Source organism: Tenrec ecaudatus, chromosome 15 (assembly GCF_050624435.1).
Source record: "Tenrec ecaudatus isolate mTenEca1 chromosome 15, mTenEca1.hap1, whole genome shotgun sequence".
NCBI classification, from domain to species: domain Eukaryota; kingdom Metazoa; phylum Chordata; class Mammalia; order Afrosoricida; family Tenrecidae; genus Tenrec; species Tenrec ecaudatus.
The window spans coordinates 114,281,034-114,304,737 of NC_134544.1; the positions used below are offsets into that span (position 1 = coordinate 114,281,034).

The following is a 23,704-nucleotide window of genomic DNA, read 5'->3' on the forward strand; positions in this document are numbered from 1 at the left end:
AGAAACAAAGTGCTCCACCCCTCCTCCTCGAAGACGTCCTGGTTGCTCTCCAAGGTACATGGATAGGGATTCAACATGCTTGTGCCTTGCCCATTACTGACTGAATTGTAGTGAAAATTCACACTTTGCTCAACAGGCACAAATCATCTGACTTGGAGTCCTGTTCAATAGAAGATGCTTCTCCAGAGAATCTCTTGGAAATGTTTAGTAGCTTTGTCTTTTTTCCTTGAAATTTCTTTGTGAATGTTCCAAGTACATTAGATTTTGGTTTCTTGCCCCGCTGAGCTGCCTTCTGTGCACAACCAGCCACCAGATTTTTGAGGATGAAACCCTTTGCTCGGACATGGCCTTTGCTTGGGCATGCCCTTTGCTCGGGCATGCCCTTTGCTCGGGCATGGCCTTTGCTCGGGCATGGCCTTTGCTCGGGCGTGGTCTTTGCTTGGGCATGGTCTTTGCTCAGGCATGGCCTTTGCTCGGGCATGGTCTTTGCTCGGGCATGCCCTTTGCTTGGGCATGGCCTTTGCTTGGGCATGGTCTTTGCTCGGGCATGGCCTTTGCTCGGGCATGGAGATGTTCCAGGAAGACTCTGTGGTCGATCCTTCTTTGTGACACTGACTTCTGCTTGAGTCATAATGTCGGCTTTTACAGAATTCTAGCTTTAGAAAGGCCCAGAGGTTTTAACTAGAGAACTCTGTGGAATGAATCTCTCATTATCTCCCCTAAAATAAAAGAGAATTAAAAAAAAAGTAAGGTCCCAGATCAAGAAGAAGTATGATTTCAACAGCTGTTTCAATCTGTGAGAAAGATTCTATTGACCTCTGAACCTCCGAACCTTTTCTGTACACAGGAGAGAGCTCGTGGTGGCAATCCAGAATTACTTCTGCGCTGGTTGTGGGACTCCAGTAGAACCTAGTAAGTACAGACACTGGTCGGCCTGCTTACTATACAGTAACAGCGATCACCTGCAAAATTGGGCAGTGCATCGTTTTGGTGAGAGACTTTTGATGGCAAATGTTTCTTAGAGCTTCATACATGTTTCATGAGCAGATTATCTGCTCTAAGAGATCAATAGCCTCCAAGGTGGTGATGGACCTGCTGCCTCTATGGTTCTCGTCAGTGTGCACTCAGCTAAGGCCTTTGTGGCCTCCTTGTTGGTCCAGGAAGGAGCCAGGCTCACACCTGCCCCAGGGATTTGCATACACAGTTTTCTGTCCATGGGATGCTCTCACACAGGCACCTCACGACTGGTTCCCTCCCTTCACATCTTCACTCAAAAGTCATTACAAAGAATGACCTCTTCACACACTTGGCCGCATTCACATATAGTCTCTCTTTCACATGCACACACTCAGCACTACTCTCACACACATTCTCTCCCTCTCTCTCTCTCATCCCTACACTCATCCATACTCTCACATACAAATTCTATAAGGGCAGATAATGTGCCCATTTTATTCACTACTTGATTCACAGAACAGTGCATGATTCTCCCCAAAGCTGTGTTGCATGAATGAAGGGCTTAGCGAAGAACTGGCAGAACAACTCTCTGGCTGAGAGTCTGAGGCCTTTCCTCCAGTAGAAACCCATTTGCTGGGGGGAGCTCTTGTTCTGTTGTCAGGTGTCTGCAGGTCTGACCTGAGAAAGAGGACAAAAGGGCCCCTTTGGTGTTCCGTAGTCAGCCTCTGAAGGAAAAGCACTTTAAGGAACGCCAGCTCAAGAAATAAAAATAGGAAGCCAAAAATCTCCCTTCTACCCATTGGCTGATAATTCCAAACATGCCGCACGGTATGGCTAGCCCTTTCATAAGGGGATCTTCTTCGCCATTGTCTCCTGGTGCACCAGTAAAGCCTGAGTGCTTGAATCGGGAACTGCAGACACGCAACTCTGATTCTGTGCACTTACCTTACTTGTGGAGCTGTGGCTGCAGTGTGGGCAGAGCGGTGAACCTCCCTGTCTTCATGCAATCTACCTGCAGTCTGATAGGGAAACCAATCATCAGCCAAGTAAATCACCAGGGGGTGGGGTGCATTAGAATCAAAGAGAAAGCCAAGGGTGCTTTGGCCCTCCAGCAAGGGAACTTAATCTGGACCTGCAAGCTTGGGTGGAGGACGATTCCGAGGAAGCCACTGTGTGCAGAAAGTGGGGAAGGCTAACAGGTACAAGGGACAGAGGCAATTGGAAAAAAAGAAATGTTATGTGACTGGAGGGTAGGGATGGGAAAAGCCAAACAGATGCTGCTGAACTAGGAAGAGCTCAGATTCTAGAAGGCATTGCCAACTGGGCAAGTCATCTTGGATGCTTATGTATTTCTTAAGCTCTTAGAAAAAAAATTGTTTACCTTTTTACTTTGAGATGACTTTAGAATTATAGAAGAGTTGAAATAAACCAAACCAAACCAATCAAACAAAGAAACAGCAACAACAGGACGGACACGTCCCATATCACCTTTACCCAGCATCCCCTCATATCGGCACCTTATGTCATCATGCTTTTGCTGTTATTAGGTGCGCTTAGGTTGGTTCCAACTCACAGTCACCTTCCGTACAACGGAACGAGACACTGTCCAGTCCGATGTTCTCCTTGAAATTGTTGTGATGTTTGGGCCCATTGTTGCAGCCACTGCATTGACCCCTCTTGTTGAAGCGTTTCCTCCTTTTTTGCTGCATTTCCGCTTTACCACATCTGATGTCCTTTCCAGAGATGGGTCTCTCTGGGCACCATGTTTGAAGAACACGTGACAAAGACTTGCCACCCTCATTTCTAAAAGACATTCTGCCTGTCCTTCTTCCAAGACAGATCGATTTGTGCTGCTGGCAGTCAACCACACTTTCAATGGTTTTGGCCAACACTAGAATTCAAATGCATCAGTTCCTCTCTGGTCTCCCTTATTCATTGCTTAGCCTTTACATGTATGGTGATGGGGGGTTGAAAACACTGGGCTTGGATTGGGCACACCTTAGTCCTAAAAGTGCCATCCTTGCTCCCCGGCATTTTAAAGACGTCTGGTGCGGCCCGTCTGCCCCCTGCCATGGGACTGCTGCTTCCATGAGCATTGATCGTGGAGCCAAGCAAAGGAACGTCCTGAACAACGTCATTCTTTTCTGTTTATCGTGATGTAAGGATTGTTTCTGTTTTCTTTGCGTTGAGATGCAATCCATACCGAAGGCTGCAGTCTTTGATTTTCACCAGCCAATGCCTCAAGTCCTCCTCGCTTTCAGCAAGCCAAGCTGTGTTACCTGCATGTCACCGTAGTTAAGACGCCTTGCTCCAGCCTTGATGTCACAGTCTCATTAGAGAGTCAGTCTGGCTTCTCCGATTATTTGTTCAGCATGCGGGCTGAATAAAAAAGGAGAAGCGGAGATGCACAACTTTCCCGATTTCAAACCACACAGTATTCTCTTGTTCTATTCAAATGACTGCCCTTTTACACACGAGCAAGGGGAAGTATTCTGAAGCTTCCATTCTTCTCACTGTTATCCTTAGTCTGTTATGAGGTTTTTCATAGTCAACAAAACTTAAGTACATAAGCATCTTTCTGGCATTTGCTGTTTCCAGCCAAGATCCATCAGACATCAGTAATGATATCCTTTCTTCCACCTTCCCTTCTGAATCCACTTTAAATTCCTGGCGGCTCTCTGTGAGTGTATTTCTACAACCATATTTTAATTGTCGAAAGATTTTTACTTGCATGTCCTATTAATGATATTGCTGAAGTAGTTCAGCATTCTGTTAGGTCACCTTCTTACAAAATGGTCAACTATCTGTAGGAAAATTAAAAGATGGATAAAATGAACGGAACGCTATCTAAATTTGGTTAATAGTCAGTGAGTTTTATTGCCAGCACTTTTGGGGTCCCCAGGAAAGGTGGCCAGAGTGAGGTGCAGCCGTGACCCCCCCTGATTTCCAGGCTTTAAGGCTCACCTGCTCGTCATGGCCCACAGTTTAAGGTCCATTTTCCAGGTCCAGGAGTGTTCTGAGAGGGTTCTATTTAGAGGACATTGGGGGGACACTGATGTGTGTCTTCCTGGGTAGTTGTGTTAGTCTGGGTGGACTAGAGAAACAAATTCATAGGCACTCATATGTACATAAGAAAGTGCTTTATATGCAAGAGCAGTTGAATATTGAGAAAACATCCCAGCCCAGTCCAGATCAAGTCCACAAGTCCCATATTAGCCCATGTGTCCGATACCAATCTATAAAGTCCTCTTCAGACTCACACAACACATGCAATGGCGCCGAATATAGGAAGATCACAGGCCCATGGGAGCAGAGTCTTGTGGATCCATTAGCAGCAGTGGAAGCATCTGTGGAAGCCACGTGGCTCCTTCAGCTGCAGGGATCTAGCGTAACTCCATGAGTCTTCTCAATAGGGACGTCTTGCAGGGAGTGTATGTGTGTGCAGCCTCCAGCGAGCTATGTATCTCGGTGGTGCCTCCAAAGGAGGCCATCAAACTGCAACCTGATTCGCAGGCTAAACTCCACCCCTTCTCTCGGAATACTCTCACATTGACAACCGATTACATAAGTACCACAGTAGTTAACACCGTTTGCAGGGGAGAGGCTGAGATCTCCCCCCTGGCCAGAGTTTCCGTGGAAGAAAGCTGTGACCACTTGCTTCTGGAAAACGGGTCCTTGGGAGCCCTACAGAGGGAAGTTCTTGCTGACGCACAGGGTCAGCAGGGGGTGGAAGTGCCTTACTAGCCACTGGTGTGTGTTTTGCAGCATCTGTGGAACTCAGTTTAAACCATGTTCACCCAGCATTCTTCCAGCCTCTCCAACTTCACATCATGGCCTCTGCATCATGAAAGCCAGGATCTCAACCCTCCCACCTGGCATGTGAACAGGCGGGTGGGGCTCCTGGGTCCAGCGCCCTGGGGTGCTCACTATCCTGTATGCTCCACAGAGTTTGTGAAGAGGCTCCGCTACTGTGAGTACCTGGGCAGGTACTTCTGTGACTGCTGCCACTCCTACGCGGAAGCCTGCATCCCCGCTCACATCCTGGCGAGGTGGGACTTCCGGAAGTACTACGTCAGCAATTTCTCCAGAAGACTGCTGGACAGCATATGGCACCAACCCCTTTTCAACGTGCTGACTACCGGTCAGAACCTCTATGCGAAGGCCAAGGAACTGGACAGAGTGAGGGTGAGCTGCGGCCTCTGCCCAGGGCTTGCGAGCTACTTTGGAAAAGGCAGTACATTGGTTTGGAGAATGGGGCCCCGAAGGGACAAATGTCCTGGGAATCAAATGTCATTGCAGCTACACAGACTCTTTCCAAGGCCCTTTGTGGGATTTCATATTGACACAAGGTTGTGCAGTGTGACCCGTTGGCCTCCAACCCGTGAGGGCCCAGAGCGACCCCGTGTGTGCTCAGTGGAACTGCTGCCTGGTGGCCACCAAGAGGGCCTGTGGACTGGTGGCCAGATGACAGAAACCAGGTGGATTAGAAAGACTTTAAGTTTTATTCACACCTGCATGGGAAGGGAGAACTGGGGTCCTGCCTCCAAAAGCCTGCCCCCATCCCTTTGTTCTCCCAGGATGCATGCACAAGCTGAGTGAAACAGTTCTTTCAGACAGACAAATCTGGGAATGACAGATCCAAGCTAGGAAAACAAGGTCTTGTGTTAAAAAGATCTTGTGTTTCAGAGCTTCTCCTTCTTAGGGACTATAAATGGTGAGGTGACAGGCGGCGTGTGCAGGCGCTGGGCTTAGTAAAAGGAGGGAGGAACCCTGGGCACTATCATAGGATAGTCTGTGAGCCAAGATAGAGGGGTTTAGCTCTGGGTCACAGCTATGGAGGATTTTTAGCCAAGTTACATCTACACCAAGAATATAACTCCCCTAACGACATTGTATTTCCATCATAAAGCAATAGCACCTTGGCGCTTCGGGTCACTCCCCATCAAAACTGATTGTGGGGTGTTCAAGGCAGTGACCTTTCAGAACCAGAGTTCCAGCTCACTCTCTTCTCTTGGGTTGGTTTGAACTGACACCATTTGGGCCAATAGGTGCTTTACCTTCCGTGCCCCTGTCATGGTCAGCTGTAGGCTCACAGCCCTGGCTCCATCTTGGACCCTCTGTGGATCTGTGGGATCTGTTAGGAAGGAGCCCTGGGCATCTAGAGGTTGTCCTCGAAAGGCGCAGAGAAGGGAAGGTTGACTTAGATGTACACATGTCCCGAGTGAGTCCTGCGCCCCGTTTAACTGTCCCCTATCTGGTTTCCCACCTCAGGAACTGCAGGAGCAGCTTTTCCACGTCAAGAAGTTGTTGCGGACGTGCAGGTTTGCCGGCAGGTACCATTCTAGGGTGGGATAGTCCCAGGCCTGTCCCCTGCAGCCACATACCCGCGAATTCTCCAAGTCCTCCACGACACAGGCTTCTATGAAGAGTAATTAGGTATATGTCTTTAAAATGGTTAAGCCTTCTAACTTAGTAGTGGTGAATTTAAATAAGCAAGTGGTTAAGAAGGGATTTCAGCAAAGGACACATGCTGCATGCTTCATACCTGCTAGGCACCATTTGCCATTGGATTAGCTCCTACTCATGGTGGCCACACTGTGTGTATCAGAGCAGAATGGTGTCCTTTGTTTTCAATGGCTGACTTTTCCGAAGCAGATTGCCAGCCCTTTCTTCCAAAGCACCTGAGGATAGACTAACCTCTTAGCAACCAGGTGTGTGGACTGCTGTCACCACCCTGGGACTCGGCAACACCAAGTTCAGGATGAGGGTGCTAAGCACAGGCAAATCACAGAGGCAGAAGGTAGAGTATAGGTAGCCAGGGCAGTTGTGCCGAATGGGTTCGCCATTCCAGTTTGGGGTGATTAAAAGCTTTGACAATACATACTGGTCATGATTACACAGCATCACTCTTGTTGGGTGCCACTGAGTTGGCCTGGATTCCAGCGAGCCCATGCATGACAGAACGCAATCCTTCCGGGGCCAGTGCCATCCCATGGTGCCCACTGTAGCAGCCACTATGTCCAACCATCTCACGGAGGGTATCATGTTACGTAGCCAAGCGCGATGCCCTTCTGCAGGGGCCATTCCATCCTGTAGCCTGTCCAAAGTACATAAGAAAACACCTCGCCACTCTGGCTCCTGGGGGGCATCTGCCGTACTTTTTCCGGGTTCATATTTCCAGCCATGCCTGACATAGTCGATATTCTATGCCAACACCATGATTCAACCACATTTATTCTTCAGGATATCTTATTTATTGTCCAACTTTTCCATAATACACGGGAAGCAATGGAAAAACCATGGTTTGAGCCAAGTGCATCATAATCGACAAGGTGACATCTTTGATTCAACAAAAAGAGAGATATTGCAAGAACTTTTACCCAGTGCAATACATCGCAAAACGTTTGATGGCTGCTTCCAAGGGTCGTGATTGCGGACCCAAGAAAAATGAAATTCTCGACAACTCCCAGCTTTTCTCGAATGACTGGTCCAGCTGTGTGGAATTTTATTTTCTTTATGCTGAGGTGTACTCCACACGGGAAGTCCTGGTCTTTGATCTCCATCCTTCAGGGCGTCACATCCTCTCTTTCTGAGCAAGCGTTCTTGTGCCTTCCGCGAGTCCTGGGTTGCTAGTGGCCCTGCTGCTGCGTTCTTCTTCATAGAGCCCAGCTTCTCGGATTGCTTGCCCGACACACAGGTTGAATGAATTTGGTGAGATGACACAGCCCCGACACAGCCCGCTCCTGGTTTTCAAACCTGTGTGCATCTCTTGTTCTGTTTGAGTCACTGTCTCTGGGTTTATGTTTGGCTTCCTCCTGAGCACAGTGACGTGCTGTGGAATTCCCATCCTTTGCAGTCAACATTCAGACCTTCGCTTGTGAGCGCCACCCATCGTCGACTGTTCTTGCATAGTCAGCAAAGCACAGGCAAGCATCCTCTGTGTTTAGCCAACTCACCTGATATCAACAATGCTAGCCCTCATTCCATGCCCTCTGCCGACTCTACCTTGACTTCCTGGCAGTACCTTATTAATATATTGCTACAACTGGTTTTTTTCTTTTCCTTTTAAAAAAATCATTTTATTAGGGCCTCATAAAACTCTTATCACAATCCATACATACGTCCATTGTGTCAAGCACATTTGTACATTTGTTGCCATCATCATTCTCAAAACATTTTCTTTCTGCTTGAGCCCTTGGTATCAGCTCCTCATTTTCCCCCTCCCTCCGTATAGCCCCCTCCCTCATGAACCCTTGATAATTTAAAAATTATTATTATTTTGTCATACCTTACCCACTCCCTTCACCCAATTTTCTGCTGTCCATCCCTGAGGGAGGACGTTATATGTAGATCCTTGTAATAAGTTTCCCCTTTCCACCCTACCCTCCATCAACCCTCCTGATATTGCCACTGGTCCTAAAGGGTTCATTTGTCCTGGATTCCCTGTGTTTCCAGTTTCTATCTGTACCAGTGTACATCCTCTGGTCTAGCCAGATTTGTAAGTTAGAATTAGGATCATGACAGTGGGGGGTGGGGGGTGGAGGAAGTATTTAGGAACTAGAGGAAAGTTGTAAATTTTGTTGTTGCTACACTGCACCCTGACTGGCTCATCTCCTCCCCACAACCCTTCTGTAAGGGGATGTCCCATGGCCTACATATAGGTCTCCAATCTGTACTCCCTCTCATTCACTATGAATTGATTTTTTGTTCTTTGATCCCTGATCCCTTCAACACCTCGTGATCGCACAGGCTGGTGTGTTCTTCCATGTGGGCTTTGTTGCTTCTGAGCTAGATGGCCGCTTGTTTACCTTCAAGCCTTTAAGACCCTAGACACTATATCTTTTGATAGCCGGGCTCCATCAGCTTCCTTCACCGCCTTTGCTTTTGTACCCGCTTCGTCTTCAGTGATCGTGTCAGGAAGGTGAGCATCATGGAATGCCAGTTTAATAGAACAAAGTATTCTTGCATTGAGGGAGTACTTGAGTGGAGGCCCTATGTCCATCTGCTACCTGAATACTAAACCTATGAATGTATGCATATAGATCTATTTCTCCATCTTCATATATAAATATATTTACCTATGCATATGTCTTTATTTAGACTTCTATAAATGCCCATATGCTTCCTAGCTCTTTCCTCTATTTCCTTTGACTTTCCTCTTGTCCACTATCATATTCAGCCTTCATTTGCGTTACAGTAATTCCTCTTGGTTACATTACCCTTGATCACTCCCTACCAGGCTTCCTGCACCCTCCTCACCACTGATTTGGATCATTTGTTGTTCCCTTGTCCCTGGGTTTGTTAACACCACTTTCTTTACCCCTACGCCCCCCTCTCCCATGTGTCCTCGGAACTGTCGGTCCTATTGTTTTCTCCTGCAGATTGTTCATCCAGCCTATCTTATTTAGACCTGCGGAGATAATAACATGCACAAAAACAAGACAGAGCAAAACCGAGCAACAAAAGGAAAAAAATAACACCAACAACTAAAAGCCAATGACAAAAAGAACAAAGCAAAAAAGAACACAACGCAACAACAAAAAAGAAAAGCTTGTAGTTAGTTCAAGGACAGTTTGTTGGCCTTTAGGAGTGTTTTCTGGTTGATTCTGATGAGTTTCCAAGTCCCGGCCCCAAAGCCTATTTGTGGTATTCCCTGGGGACTTTGTACTGCAACTGAGTTTAATTATCTTCAGCAAAATGTTACTTATGTATGATCTTAATGATATTGTTATATAATTTCCACATTCTGTTGGGTCACCTTTCTTTGGAAAGGATACAAATTGGTTCTCTCCCAGTTGATTTGCCAGGTAGTGGTCTTTCAAATTTCTTGGCATAGGTGCATGAGTGCTTCCCACACTGCCTCCCATTCAGAAACATGTCAATTGATTTTCTGTTGGTTTCTTGGGCCTTGTTCTTCACCAGTGCCTTCAGGACAGCTTCCTTCAATACCATCAGTTCCTGATTGCACATTACTTCTTGAAATGTTTGAACATCGACCAGTTCTTTTTCTGTAGTGTTTTCCACCTTCTTTCTGAATTGCATAATATTTCTGCTTATAGAATTCTTCAACATGGCAAATCAAAGCTTGCATATTTTCTTCAGTTCTGCTGGTTTGAGAAATATCAAGCTTGTTTTCCCTGTTATTTTTGTGTGTGTGCAGAATCTCCCTGTCATTTTTAACTCTGGGTCTTTGCATCTTTTATTATGATACTTTGCTTTGTCTCCTCAAGCCACCCTTTGAAACCTTTGTTCAGCTCTTTCCTTCATTCTTTCTTCCATTCCCTTTAGTTACCCTTCATTCAAGAGCAATTTTCAGAGTCTCTTCTGACATTCAATGGATGTGTGTAGCCCCACTGAATTGTATTCAATAAAGATGGTTAAAATAGCATATATATATATATATATATACACACACATGAGTATATATACACAAACACACATATATGTACACACAATTCTTAAAATAGTATTATATATGTGTATCATGATTCTTAAAATAAAATACTGAGACTGCTTATGTGCAACCAAACTTATCAAGGGCTATGATTCCTTGCTTTGGCAGTGTAGGGTCATGATTCCTTGAGCTATCCCAGTCAGTTGGCCTGATAACATATGCAGTGCTCCTGTCTCCTAGCTTGTTGTGTGGTAACTGCAGTCTTCAGAGCTTGCCAGGGGCCATCTAAGATTCATCAACTGGTCTTTATTTGCCTGGGGCTACATAGGATGAATGAGAATGAGGACTAGGCAGAGGGTGTGGGATGTGTGGCAGGTTGATACATAAACAACTACCTCCTTTGCTATGAGATCAGAAGAAACTGGATGGTGCCCCACTATCACTACTGAATATTTTGATCAAATGGTCCATAGAACAGATTCCCCAAAACTATCCTGATCAAGGGTGGCAAAATACAGAACAGAATTTCAAATTACTTTGGTTTTCTGAAATTGTTTCCCTGGCATAATTTTTAAACATTAAGCCTTTTCAATCTCATGATGTTTTCTTAAGACCAAACAATAGTTTAGCTTCATATGGTATTAAAGGTCGATCTTGTGCTCCATGCCCTTTAAAGGGTTATCTCCATGGAATCAAACTGACAAGAGCAACTCTCGAGAATCGCTTGCACTCTTAGTGCCCAGTGAGTTCATGTTAGTGCGTGAGAGACAGCCCAGAAAGGAGAGTAAGCATGGTTTTACCTTCAAAGAAATAGGACTTGTGTCACTGAAATTTACAAGTAGAAATTGTTGACTTGGTGTATGTCTTGTTATGTATATTATCAATAACAATAATTTAAAATCAAAGGTGAAGCCATAGAAGATGAGATAACTCTAGGCAGTGACCTTTATTTAACCCCTTAACAACTCACTATGAGCACATGATCTCCAGAAAGTTTACCTGTAGAGCTTTATACACTAAAGATATAACTAAGATTGTGGGTAGAGATATAACTAAAACCAGTTTATGATAATAACAAAAATATTAAAGTTCTAGGTTTCACTAGTAGGACAGTACTTAGAATTGTCATTTGCAGTATAGCTGTTACACAGCCATCAGAGCAGACAGACCAAGTTTATTGGCATAGGCATGGTTTCATGGTGCGTGGGAAAGGAATAGATTGCCCACGAGTGTAAGATTGCGCGTTACAGATGGTAGGATCATAGGCTTGTTTTCTGTTTTATTTGTTTGTGCTTGTTTAGTGTGTTTTCTCAAAGTTTTTGTGTAATATTTAATTTTTATATCATGATGATGCATTGCTTTTATCATAATGGTTTTGGGAAGAAGAGTAAGGATTTTGTGTTCATTTGGCCTTGAGCCAGGGTAATTTCTTCTCAGAATCTGAATGTGTTCATCCATAAATTGTAATAGGACCCACAATTCCTACTTTTGCAAAAATGTGCCAAGCATTTCAGACTCGGATTAAAAAGTCAGTAAAACTCAACTTAGAATCTAGCAGGACATTGTATGTGAGAAACCTTTGCAGGACCTGGTGTAGGACACAGATCGCTGCTGAGGTCCAGAAGGGGCAGCATTTGGTTCTGAAGGGGACGGCGGGGAGGGGGCATGGGGGGAGGGGGAAGAGGGTGGGCAAAGCTTCCTGGAGGAAAAGCCTGGGCTGGCTGTGGCAGGAGATGAAGACGGGCCAGCAGTGCTGTGGGAAGAGGAGGCAGGAGGGGCAAACACTCCTCCACACCCCCAGGCTGTGTGGAGAATTTAGAGGGATTGGCATTTCTGGTAAGTCCGTGCGTAGCACAAATGATTATGTGCTTAAACAGGAAGGCCTGGCCTTCTACTTGGCCACAGCCATGGAAACCCCGTGAACCATAGCGCCACCCTGCCACAGGTGGGGTCCCAGTGAGTTGCATTCAAGTCTGTGGCAAGTGGTTGAGCCTGACTGGGGAGTCAAGGCCAGTGTAGCGGGTGACTGGTTTGGAAATTCAATCTTTCAGAGTTCTACTGATGAGCGTAGGGAATTCAGCAGTTCTAAACTAAGTTCTGGTTTGGATGCCCTTGGCACACTGAAGTGGGTGTGACCACCAGGCAGCTGGATACCAAGTCTTAAGCTTGACTTTGGACTGAGGAGAGCAGAGCCATTCCTCTGCTTCTGGGCAGTAATCTTCCCACCAACTCAACAGCGTTTAGTGGTGCCGATGGCCTTGAAATTCAACTAAAATGTGTACGTTAGTCATTTTGATCCGGTTACACATTTGTAAAAAAAATACGTGCTGCGATATAGAAGAGGTGGTTGAATAAAGTTGGTGGGACAATCTGTGAAATTGAAGGACACTGGGATTTTTCCATAGGGCTTTTTTTTAAGGCCTGTAGTATACCAAACATTTGCGACTTCATCCATTTTTACACCTACAATTTGGTGACACTAATCACTGCTACCATATTGGGCAACTGTCACCATTACCAGTGCTCCTTAATACATAACTCCTTGTTTCCACCTTCCTTCTGCCCTGAGGGGCACAGCCCACTAAATTTGGGTGGCATCATTTTTGAGGAACCAGGACTCTGTCTTCCTCAATGGCTGACCCATTTCTCAATCCCACCAGAAACTGGTCTCTACATCCTCCCCCACCCTTGTTACTTCCCTTTGTCCCCGACCCTGCTAATGGCCTTCACCCTGGGGGCGGGGGGGTGTGTGTGAATGGATATCACGTGGTTTGGCTTTACATTTCCCTAGCGATGGTTAACATTGAGCATCTTTCTGTGCGCATTGTTGTCCATTTGTCTATCTTCTTTGCTGAAGTGTCTGGCCCACTTTTTCTATTGAGTAGTTTGTCTTTTTGGGGTTAAGTTTAGAAATCTTTTCTATAGTCTGATCATGAAACCTAAAGCCTCCCCAGGTAAAGGCTCCCAGGATGTAGGCTGTCCCCTCACTTGGTGGGTAAAGCCCGTGGACAAGCCAGAGCTTTTAATTGTGGTGAGGTTGGCAGCGTAGACATTCTTAAAGCCTGGCTGACAGATGTGGCACGGTCCTTTCTGCTGTGTGTGTGCATGGTGACACCTGTCTCTGCTTGTCCAGCGTTCTGAAAGATGCTTCCAAAGGAGTCTGATTTCATGGCTTCAAGCGGATTTGGAACACATAGAGTGGGGGCAGCTGGGTTTCCTTGGGGAGATGGCTTTTTGTTCATTGGGCTCAGAGTCAAGTGTGAGAGCCAGGAGCAAACAGCTGGGACACGGGTGCTGCCACTCTTTCTGTTTCCTCTCTGGCAGTGCGTTACAAGAGTTTGAGCAGGTGCCCCGACACCTGACTGATGAGCTCCACCTGTTTTCCCTGGACGACCTGGTCAGGGTCAAGAGAGGGCTGCTGGCGCCCCTACTGAAGGACCTTCTGAGTGCGTCCCTCGTGCACGTGGCCGGCTGTGAGGTAAGGGCTTGTGGCGGGCTGGTGGTGTGTCCTGGGATGGACCCTTGTAGGTCAGGGCAGGCACGTGGCCTCCTTGAACCCTCACCAATGCCATCGGAAGGGCTGGCACCTTCTGTTACAGAGGCTCACAACCACTCATCATGCTGGTGTGGAGATGCCGGGCTAGGCCAGCTGGCTGTCCATCTGCTGGGGGCTCTGGTGCTCTGCCTCCTGCTGCCAAGCTCAGCTCTGTGGGCTCAGGATCAACAGAACCAGAGCAAGTGGGGCTCCATAGATCAGAGAATTGTAGTGTAGGGGGGGGGAAATGGAGGGAAAAAGATCCTTTAAGAATAAACAGCCCGACCTTCAGGACCAGGGGTGTGAGGGGCGATGCTGGGAGAGTGGAGGGTGAGTGGGTTGGAAAGGGGGACCTGATTACAAGGATCCACATGTGACCTCCTTCCTGGGAGACAGACGGCAGAGAAGGGGGGGAAGGGAGACTCCGGATAGGGCAAGATATGACAAAATAACAATCTATAAATTATCAAGGACTCATGAGGGAGGGGGGAGCACAGAGGGAGCGGTAAGAAAAAAGAGGACCTGATGCAAAGGGCTTAAGTGGAGAGCAAATGCTTTGAAAATGATTAGGGCAAAGAATGTACGGATGTGCTTTATACAATTGATGTATGTATATGTATGGATTATGATAAGAGTTGTATGAGCCCCTAATAAAATGTAAAAAAAAAAAAGAATAAACAGCCTGATGCAAAAGGAGAAATATTCTATATGATCCCATTTCTCTGAACTTTCTGGGAAAGGCAGGTGCATGAAGACCCAAATTTCTTAAGTGTTTACTGGGCAGAGTCGGGGTGTGGAGAGAGTTGAGTGGGGAGCTATTGAAGAAACATCGAATTTCCTTTTTCAACATATTTGAAGATGGATTGAGGTGATGATGGGTACCGAGCAGGGTGACCATCACTAACGCCATTAAATCATGCAGCCCCAAAGGGTTAAAATTGCCAATGTACATGGTTAATCAGACTTCTACAAGAAAGAGTGATCACACTCAAAATCCTGATCTTTTCCTGGCTCCGCAGTCTGCCCCGATGGGAACATTCTCTAGGCAGAATCCAGGAGACACGGAGGCACACAGTGCTGCAGAAGACGGGAGTCAGGCGTTCACAACGCAGTGCAGGGGGAGTTCTCGAACGTGGTAGCTCAGCTTCTGCAGCGCAAGAGGAGGGCAACACCGTTCCCGCGAGGGTTTCACCGGCTGATCCTTTCTTTCCCAGCTCTGCCAAGGAAGAGGCTTCATTTGTGAATTTTGCCAGAGTACAGCCGTCATCTTCCCCTTTCAAACCGAAACATGTAGAAGATGCTCAGGTATCTGCATGCAAAGGGTTTTTTTTCCCATTTAATGAGGCAGGTGTAGTTCACACGTGGGAGTTTTGGTTCACGCCTGCACACACGTACACACACGCGTGCCACACCTGTGGCCCCCATATCCATTCCGACTCAGGGTGACCCTTGTGTGTTAAAGTGTAGAACTGTGCCATAGGGGTCTCTCATGTGGTCTTAATGGAAGCAGGTGGCCAGGCCTTTCTGCATGGGTTTGAACTGCCAGCCTTCAGTTTGACACTTGACTGCAAAACATTTGCGCCAGTTTTCCTCGGCGGGGCAAAGGAAGCCAGAGAGCCTTATGCTCCAGCATTACCTTTCTGCCTCTGCCCTAGCTCTTCTACCGCAGGGCTGGCAAGCCTCAGTTGGCTGGCCTTCTCTCCTAGGAACATGATGAACCCCGACTTTTCAGAGTTGTCTCCAGCCACACCTGTGCGCCCATGACAGAGCTGAGGCAGGTAGTGGATTCTGCCATCACTCATGCATGATCTGGGCAGACTCATCTTTAAGGTCCCCAACTGTTGTCTCATGAAGTGATTTTACTGTACCCCACCCCCACCCCATGCCCCAAATTCTGTGTCCTGGTCCCTGAGCCTGTGGATGCGACCCTGGTGGGGAGTGGGCTATTCTTTGCTTTGTTCATTAGCTCCCTATCAGTGCGGAGTGTGTCCTAAATGAATCGGCTCACCTGGGATTTATCATGGGAAATGTAGACACTGGTTAGGGAACACATACTGGGGGAGATAGGAGTAGACAACCATGTGAAACTCACCAGCAAACTGAGGACGAAAAAAGCAAGAATTTCACTCCCCGTACCCCAAGTCAACAAAGCCAGTGGGCTGGATCCCAGTGTCTGTGAAAAAATAATCATCTGTTCTCTTAACAACATCACTAGCATTTCCCAGCTCTGGGGTCAGGGTAGCCTTTCATTATTGGGACAAGAGGCCGGCCTGACCTGTGAGCCCCACATTGACCTTGACTGGTGATGGTTGGCCCAGGAAGGGGCAGGAGCTGAGCTGAGGCAGCTCCTCTAGTTGTGACCATTTCTGGAGCATTTCTGCGGTCTCTTGAGAGCCATCAGCCACCAGCATCTCAGCTACTGGGGGCCTCGCCCATCAGTCCTCCAGTTGAGGCTGGGCTGGGGGCTCTGTTGTGTCCATGCACTAGGCTTTCTGAGACTCATGTCATAGCTTGTTGGGGGCTTGATAATCCCTGTGAGTTCCCAGCTGGCAGGCGTATCTTCGTTTACAGAACATCTTGGGGTTTTAATGTCTCAGGGCTGCCGTGACAGAAAACGAGAGAGCGGTGGCTTTGAAGGACAGAAATGTATTGTCTCATAGTTCTCAAAGGCAGAAGTCCAAATCTGGGGTCTTTGAGGGAGGAGCTGCTTGCCCTGTGCCTCTCTGCTGGATTCTGGCGGCCGTCTGCGAGCCTGACCATTCTGTTGTTGCTTAGATACTTCTGTCTTCCTCACCACACGTGGCATCTGCCTGCCCTTAGCTACCCCACCCCTGGATGTTTTATTGTGGCTGGGTGAAGATTCACAGAACAAGGAGGCTTCCCAATTGGTATACAATTGCTCCATGATTGCTCCACGTTGCTTTGTGACGCTGAGTTGAAACCCTCTGGGTGCAGTAGCACTCCCCACAACTTGCAGGTTGCACAGTACTCTCTCCTGCCCCCTTGTGGTAGTTATACAATTGTCCCTTTAAGGATTAAGCATGTAGGGGTGGAGGCTAGCCTGTCAACCAGGTCATAGCCAATGAGGCTGCTGTGTGGGCATAGCCTTCGTGAGGATTCTGGGAATTCTGGTATTTCCTCCTTGGAGGTGGGAGTCTCTCTGCTCACCCCCTGGGAGACACAGCAGCTGATTAGACACATGGACCCACGCTGATGCAGTCCTGGGTGCTGGAGAAGCCATGTAGAGACCCCTGCCTGTGCTGTGATGTTTCCACTGCCGCTGGATCCAAAGACTTTCTATCCACTGGCCTGTGATCTTCTGCATTCGGCATCATTGCATGTGCTGCATGAGTCTGAAGAAGACTTTATAGATTGGTGTCAGATATATGGGCTAATATTAGACTTATGGACTTGATCTGGACTGGGCTGGGATGTTTTCTCAATGTTCAATTGCTCTTGTATACAAATCTCTTTCTTATACACATATGTGTGTCCATGGATTTGTTTCTCTAGTCAACCCAGACTAACATACCCCTCCTGCCTTCTGAACTTTGTTTTTTGGGAAAATACAACCTATTTGACCTTGATGGTTGACTGTTCTCAGGAGTACCTTGCTCATAGGTATGATTTTTATTGTTCGCTTTATATGTCTGTCTGTTGGATCTCCAGGGTGGGCCCAGTTCCAGGCTGGAGGAGTGTCTATTGACTGTTGGGGTTCTCTGTCAAACTACGAAGTCTAGTTTTTTTTAATGATTTTGTTCTATAATTTTCTGTCTCTTTGATCCCAAGCAAAGTGGTCACTGGTGGTAGCTGGGCACTATCTAGGTCTTCTGATCTCATGGTTGAAAGGCTGCGGTTAAGTGACCCATTAGTCCTTGGACTGTTTCCTTGCATCATTGATTTGTTCTGGACACCACCCAGAAGGGTTTAAGATGAGGACCCACCTTACTCAGATATGCCCGATTTAATTTAGCTGTTAGCTTAAGAAAAACCCTACTTCTAAACAAGGTCATGTTCACAGCTCTGGGGGTTAGGATGTTCATATCAATTTTGAAGGGCTACAATCCAGTCAGCACCGCTTTTGTTGCCATCTGTGGCATGCGCACTGTGCTGAGGGGAGAATCAGATCATCATCGGCTGATCTCTCATTCTTGCCCGCAGAGTGCAGAGCGTGCTTTCACAAGCAGTGCTTCCAGTCCTCCGAGTGCCCGCGCTGTGTGCGGATCCTGGCGAGGAGAAGGCTCGTGGAGGGCTTGCCTTCCGCAGCCACATGAGGCCCTGATGGCGTGGGAGAGACTGCTCAGCCCTCCTTGGGATGGCTCCAGCTGTGTTCGTGACTAGTGACATCGTCCGAGACCCAGGGCCTTACACACTTAGAAGGAAAAGATGGCCAAGGTTCTCTGTATTGTATATAGTTGATGCTTTAGAAGAATGCAGATTCTTTGTTATCAAGTTCAGTTTTGTTTACAAATGTTCAATGGTTTTGCTGCTAATTGTTGTGTTTTCAGAGTTTTTTGGACACTCTTAAATTGTATTTGAAAAACTGTATTTAACTAATGGTAGAGCCTATTTTTGATGAATTGTAACTGCCAAGATGAATTACCCTCAGTTTGTCTTTCTTTAAAGCTTGTTGGGTTGATCAGATCAGTACTTTCGGTGGGAAAAAAAAATGCAACCAAAAATCTGTTGCTCGGGCATTTCTGGGACGAACCAGGTTTGTCCGCAAGGTGAGTGTGATTTTTCAATGCCACTTTGCGATTGGAACCCAGTGCACACAGTTATCCCAGGGTTTAGAGAGTGAGCACGTGGTTTCCTGTTCTTTCTACAAAAAGAGTTGGAGCTCATTGGCCTTCAGAGTGCTTTGAAGCCCAGGTCAAGGCAGCTGCTTCTCAAGGCTGCTCCATCTAGTGGCACAAAGCAGAATTGCACCTGCCGCACACACACACAGGTCCTGGGGCAGCACAAATGGCTCAGCTGTTCATGGAGACGTGGTCTGTTCAGACATACCCAGTGATGCCATGGAAGCAAGGCCTGGCGTCCTGCTTCCACGAAGATTCCAGCTGAGAAACCTGTCTGCACTCCCGCCCTTGTCTGTGACACACGAGGTCCTCGTGGGTCTGAATGAACTTGATGACAACAGGTTGGTTTGTATAGTTTTGTTCTAGTTGCACCCACCAGTCAGAGCGTGAGTAGAATATTATCCCTGCCCTTTATGACCTTGCCTTCGAGATGGTAAGTTGAACACAAGGCATATGGAGACTTAAAAGAAAATATAGGGAAATACTTTGAGTGAGCACTGTGATTCGAGTTGGGGTTTCCCATGGGTGCACCTCGCCTCATAGTGACCTGATGTACAACAGAACAAAGTACAATGTGGCCCTGTGTCATGGTCACAGTCCCCAGAATGCTCAAGCCAACCATTGTGGTTAAGGTGCCAGCCATTCTCGCCGAGGTCTCCCACATGTTCACCAAGCATGATGTCCCCAGCGGTTGGTCTGTCTGGGCAACATGTGCCATTCCAGTGAGTAAGCCAGTGTCCTTGTGGGATCCATAGGGTGACACTGGCTCATTTTCAGAAGTAGATATCTGATGCCTTCTCCCTACTTTTACTCTGGAAGCTCTCCTGACACCTGTTCACCTTGGGTGACCTTGCTGAGATGCTGGTGACATACCTTCCAACATCACAGCCACTTGCAAGCCATCACCGAATCACAGACTGGCAGATGGGTAGGGAGTTTCTTCTTTCCCATTGCTTATACCCCAATAGGAATTGCGGTACATATATTTGCCTTACAACAGCTTTATGGGGTAAACGTTAGTGTCTCCAGTTCACAGGTAAGGAAGCTGTGGGTTGCTGTCATTGTTACCTGCCATTGAGTTGGTCCCGACTCACCGCAACCCTGTGTACAATGGAATGAAGTACTGCCGGGTCCTGTGCCATCCTCACAATCAGCTGTATGTTCAAGCCCAGCGTTGCTGTGACGGTGTCAAGTTCTTGCATGGAGGGCCCTCTCTCCCTCTTACGCTGTCCCTGCACTAAGCATGGTGTCTTCTCCAGGGACTGGCCTCTCTTGACCTCAGCTCCAGTGTACATGAGACGAAGTCTCACCGGCCTGCCTCTGAGGTGCATTCTGGCTGTACTTCTTCTAAGGGCACCGAGGCTTAGAGAGGGGGCAGAACATACCTAGTTCTCCACGAGTGGCGTGTAGTGGCACAGGCTTGCCAGTGAGCCTGGCTGCTCCCTCGCTCGCATCTGGGCAAACCAGCTGGAGCTGCAAAGGTCACTCTGGCCTTCATGAATTGTCTTGGGCTGAGTGTTCCTGCCAATCTTCCCCCCCCCCTAAGAATTTATTATTATTGTGAGTTATATGGAGGCTTACATATCAGATCCTTATTTTTGCATTTATAATTTAAACAACCTCCCAATTGCTTGTTCTGTTTCCCTCGACCCACCACTTTTCCCCCTTGCTCCCCCACCCCATTCCAGAGGGTTGGTTTTGTTTTTGACTTTTTATTGACATATAATTCATCTAGCATGCAATTCAATGACTTGGGAATATCTTAAATGAGAGTTGAGAAGTTGTCACCACCATCAATTTTAGAACATTGTCTTGATTTGTGTGGTCACCAGAACCCCGTTTCCCTCAGTCTCCTTTGCCATCACTGTAAGAAACTGAATCCAGTTACTGTTTCTATGGATTTACCTATCCTGGATTTCATATACAGGAAATCATGCTCCCAAACCCCCAAACAATAACAAGATAAACCGCAGAAACACCTAACCCAAAAGAAAGCAAAAAAAAAAAAAAGTACAAAAAGTACTAACCGAAACCAATCAACGATGGAAGCAGGCAAAGCAGTGGGAAGGAAGTTTGGTTTTGCTGAAGAAGTTGTCCAAGTTTGTCTGAGACTTGGTTACTCTGTGGGGATGGAGGCTCTGTCCCTGGAAGGAGAAGTGTTCCCAGCTGTGTGCAGCACCCAGCGATGAGTCAGAGTTGTGCTCTTCAGTGGGGTTTACCATCCAACTTCACTGCTGCCAGATGAATACATGGTCTTTCCAATCGACAGTTCCCCAGGGCTACAGAGCAAAATCACCACAAGTGGGTGGCTTTGAAGAGCAGATGTTTATTTTATCACAGTTCTGGAGACTGAAACCCAAATTAGGCTCTCAAGCCTTGTCAGGTTCCTTCCCTGTTGGTAGCCTGAATGATCTTTGGTTCCTTGGCTTGTTGGGAGTTCTCACATGGTATCTGTCTTCTCGGTATGTATGCATGACTCTCTGTGTCTAGTCTGCTCTTTTCATAACCCAGAAGTGATGGTTTAGGATCCATGCTATAACAGATAACCTCATGCACATAACAAAAGAAATGCTTATTTCCAAACTAGCTTACAGCTGCAGTCCCCAGGACCTCTCACTTAACATATATTGGAGGACACTATTCAGTCCATAACACCTGTCATCCTGTTCCCCACTGTGCAGCACTGAATTCCAAAAGCTTAAAAGGGCTCCATCATGTACGCTCAGCTGACAATTCCTAGTCCCATTTTTCTCCTGGTGTGCTATTTGTGATCAACTTTCTAGTCAATATTTGACTTGTTTCTGTGAGGTTCAGTGTACCAGAATTATCATCTGTATCTACTTCATTTAGTCTCTCATGCCTTTCTTGTGGATGGTCTGATAGGGTGTCTGCCTAGTCTACCATCTTGCTGATTTATCAGTTAGTTGACCCCTTTCTGTCATGTTCTTTGATACTGTATTTACACATTCCACAATTGATTTCTTTACAGCCTTTAGCTTATGTAGAACAGAACATCCAACTCCTTGGTTGAAGAACCTTTCAGATATTTTAAGGCAAAATAAGTGGTAAGAAGCAGACTGTGACCAGACATCTGTGCTCCAATGTTCATTGCGGCACAATGCACCATTGCAGTGTTGAAAACAACTGAAATTCCCATCAATGGATGAATGGATTAGAAAACTCTGGTACATACATACAATGGAGTACTAGGCATCCCTAAAAGGCAGTGATGAGTGCATGAATACATTGTCACATGGGAAGAGTTGGAGGAAGTGATGCAAAATAAGTGGATAAGGCATTTGTCAACACTTTGCAATGTTGTCACATATATCGGACACATCTGTTCTACTGAGCAAGCACACTAGGAATCAGTCTGTCAGAGAACTGCTAAGCATACTGAGAATGAGAGGCCCTGACACATATCTGTTGAGCTATGATAACAATTTGAACAGTTGTTTCTACTAGGAAATTTTTTTTTTGGTCTCAAACTGAGATTTGATTTTTTTAGAAATAAGGAAATGTAAAAAATGGTTTGGAGGTGGCAGTCTATGGTACTTTCAATATTCTTGGGAGCCAGAGCTGTACACCTTTGGGCTGAGGCTTATGGCAGGAGTTGTATGCCCTTTGGGCATATATTGGCAAACCTAGTTCCCCCAATTCATGCCTGGAGTCACCCAATTCTGCAAGTGAGCTTTCTACCCAAATGCACTATGCTTTACTCACTGCATGGGCCAGAAGTCCACCACTCTGTGAGCCCTGGCTCCTGGTTCTGTCTGGCACCACAGCTTCCTGTACCTAGATCAAGAAGGTTTGATGCACAGGGATCATAGAGTCTAAGGGATGGCTCTTCTAGGTGATAGATTCTCTTCTACCTTCCCACGAGATGGGCTCATTTGATACCCCACAGGATGGCAAAATTAGCCAATCCTCATCCTCACCCCCTTAAAAAAAACACATTGCCATGAAGTCAGTTCTGACCCACCTCAACCTAAAGAGACTGAGCTGAACTGCTGTGGTAGGTTTCTGAGACTCTCACTCTATACGGGAGTAGAAAACCTCTTCCTTTTCTCCCACTGGTGGCTTTGAAATGCTGACTCCTATTCCAAACACCGTAGAGTACCATTAGAAACATGAATCATTATAGTGCTGGTCTCAGGTAGACCTTCACTGAGAAAGTTCCACTAGTGTGGTAGTAGAGCTCTGCTCTTAGGTTGTCAGTGCTGACTTTTTAGAAGTAGGTTATCAGACTTTTCTTCCGAGGTGGCTTGCAGTGGGCTCAAAACCTCCGCATTTAGTGTGCAGCTGAGCACACGGACCATTTGCACCACACAGACACTCCCCGATCCAGGCTCCAGAGGAGGATGCAGTATCAAGTCAAAGGCTTCAACAAGCCGACGAAGCACTGGAGGTGCTCGTTTTTGCCAGGAAATTTGAAAGACAGCTTCTTGGCCAAGGGACAGGAAGAGATTTGCATTTGTACTCATTCCACGGAAAGGCGACCCAGCAGAATGCACAAGTTATAGAACCACATCACTGATGACACTGACACGTCAAAGTCTGCCGAAGATCATCCAACAACCGTTGCAGCAGTAAGTTGACAGGGGCTTCCAGAGGTTCAGGCTGGATTCAGAAGAGGACATAGGACAAGAGATATCATTGCTGATGTCAAAGGAATCTTGGCTGAAAGTACAGAATATCAGAAAGGTGTTTACTTGTGTTTCATTGACTACGAAAGGCACTCATCTGTTTGGATCATAACAAACTGGATATCCTTGAGAAGAATGGGAATTGTAGAACACTTCATTGTGCTCATGCAGAAACCTGTACATGGATCATGAGACAGTTGTGTGCGCAGAGCAAGGGAATGCTGCATGGTTAAGAATCAGGAAAGGTGTGCGTCAGGTTTGATTCAATCACCAGAGAAGCTGATTGATTAGATGAAGAACGTGGCGTTAGGATCAGAGGATAGACAACCTGCTGTGTGCAGACGATGCAACCTTGCTTGCTGGATGCGAGGAG

The 23,704-nt window shown here is 46.7% G+C and overlaps 1 protein-coding gene across 1 annotated transcript in view; it reads left to right on the forward strand.

The window, feature by feature from the left end:
- Positions 1-18,160, forward strand: part of RUBCNL (rubicon like autophagy enhancer) — a 32,239-nt gene extending 14,079 nt beyond the window's left edge. Inside the window, exons 8-13 of the mRNA XM_075532839.1 lie at positions 848-912; positions 4,904-5,142; positions 6,229-6,290; positions 13,676-13,829; positions 15,101-15,191; positions 18,048-18,160. Of these exons, the coding sequence (XP_075388954.1) occupies positions 848-912; positions 4,904-5,142; positions 6,229-6,290; positions 13,676-13,829; positions 15,101-15,191; positions 18,048-18,160 (724 nt within the window). The remainder of the gene's footprint in view (positions 1-847; positions 913-4,903; positions 5,143-6,228; positions 6,291-13,675; positions 13,830-15,100; positions 15,192-18,047) is intronic.
- Positions 18,161-23,704: the final 5,544 nt, after the last annotated feature.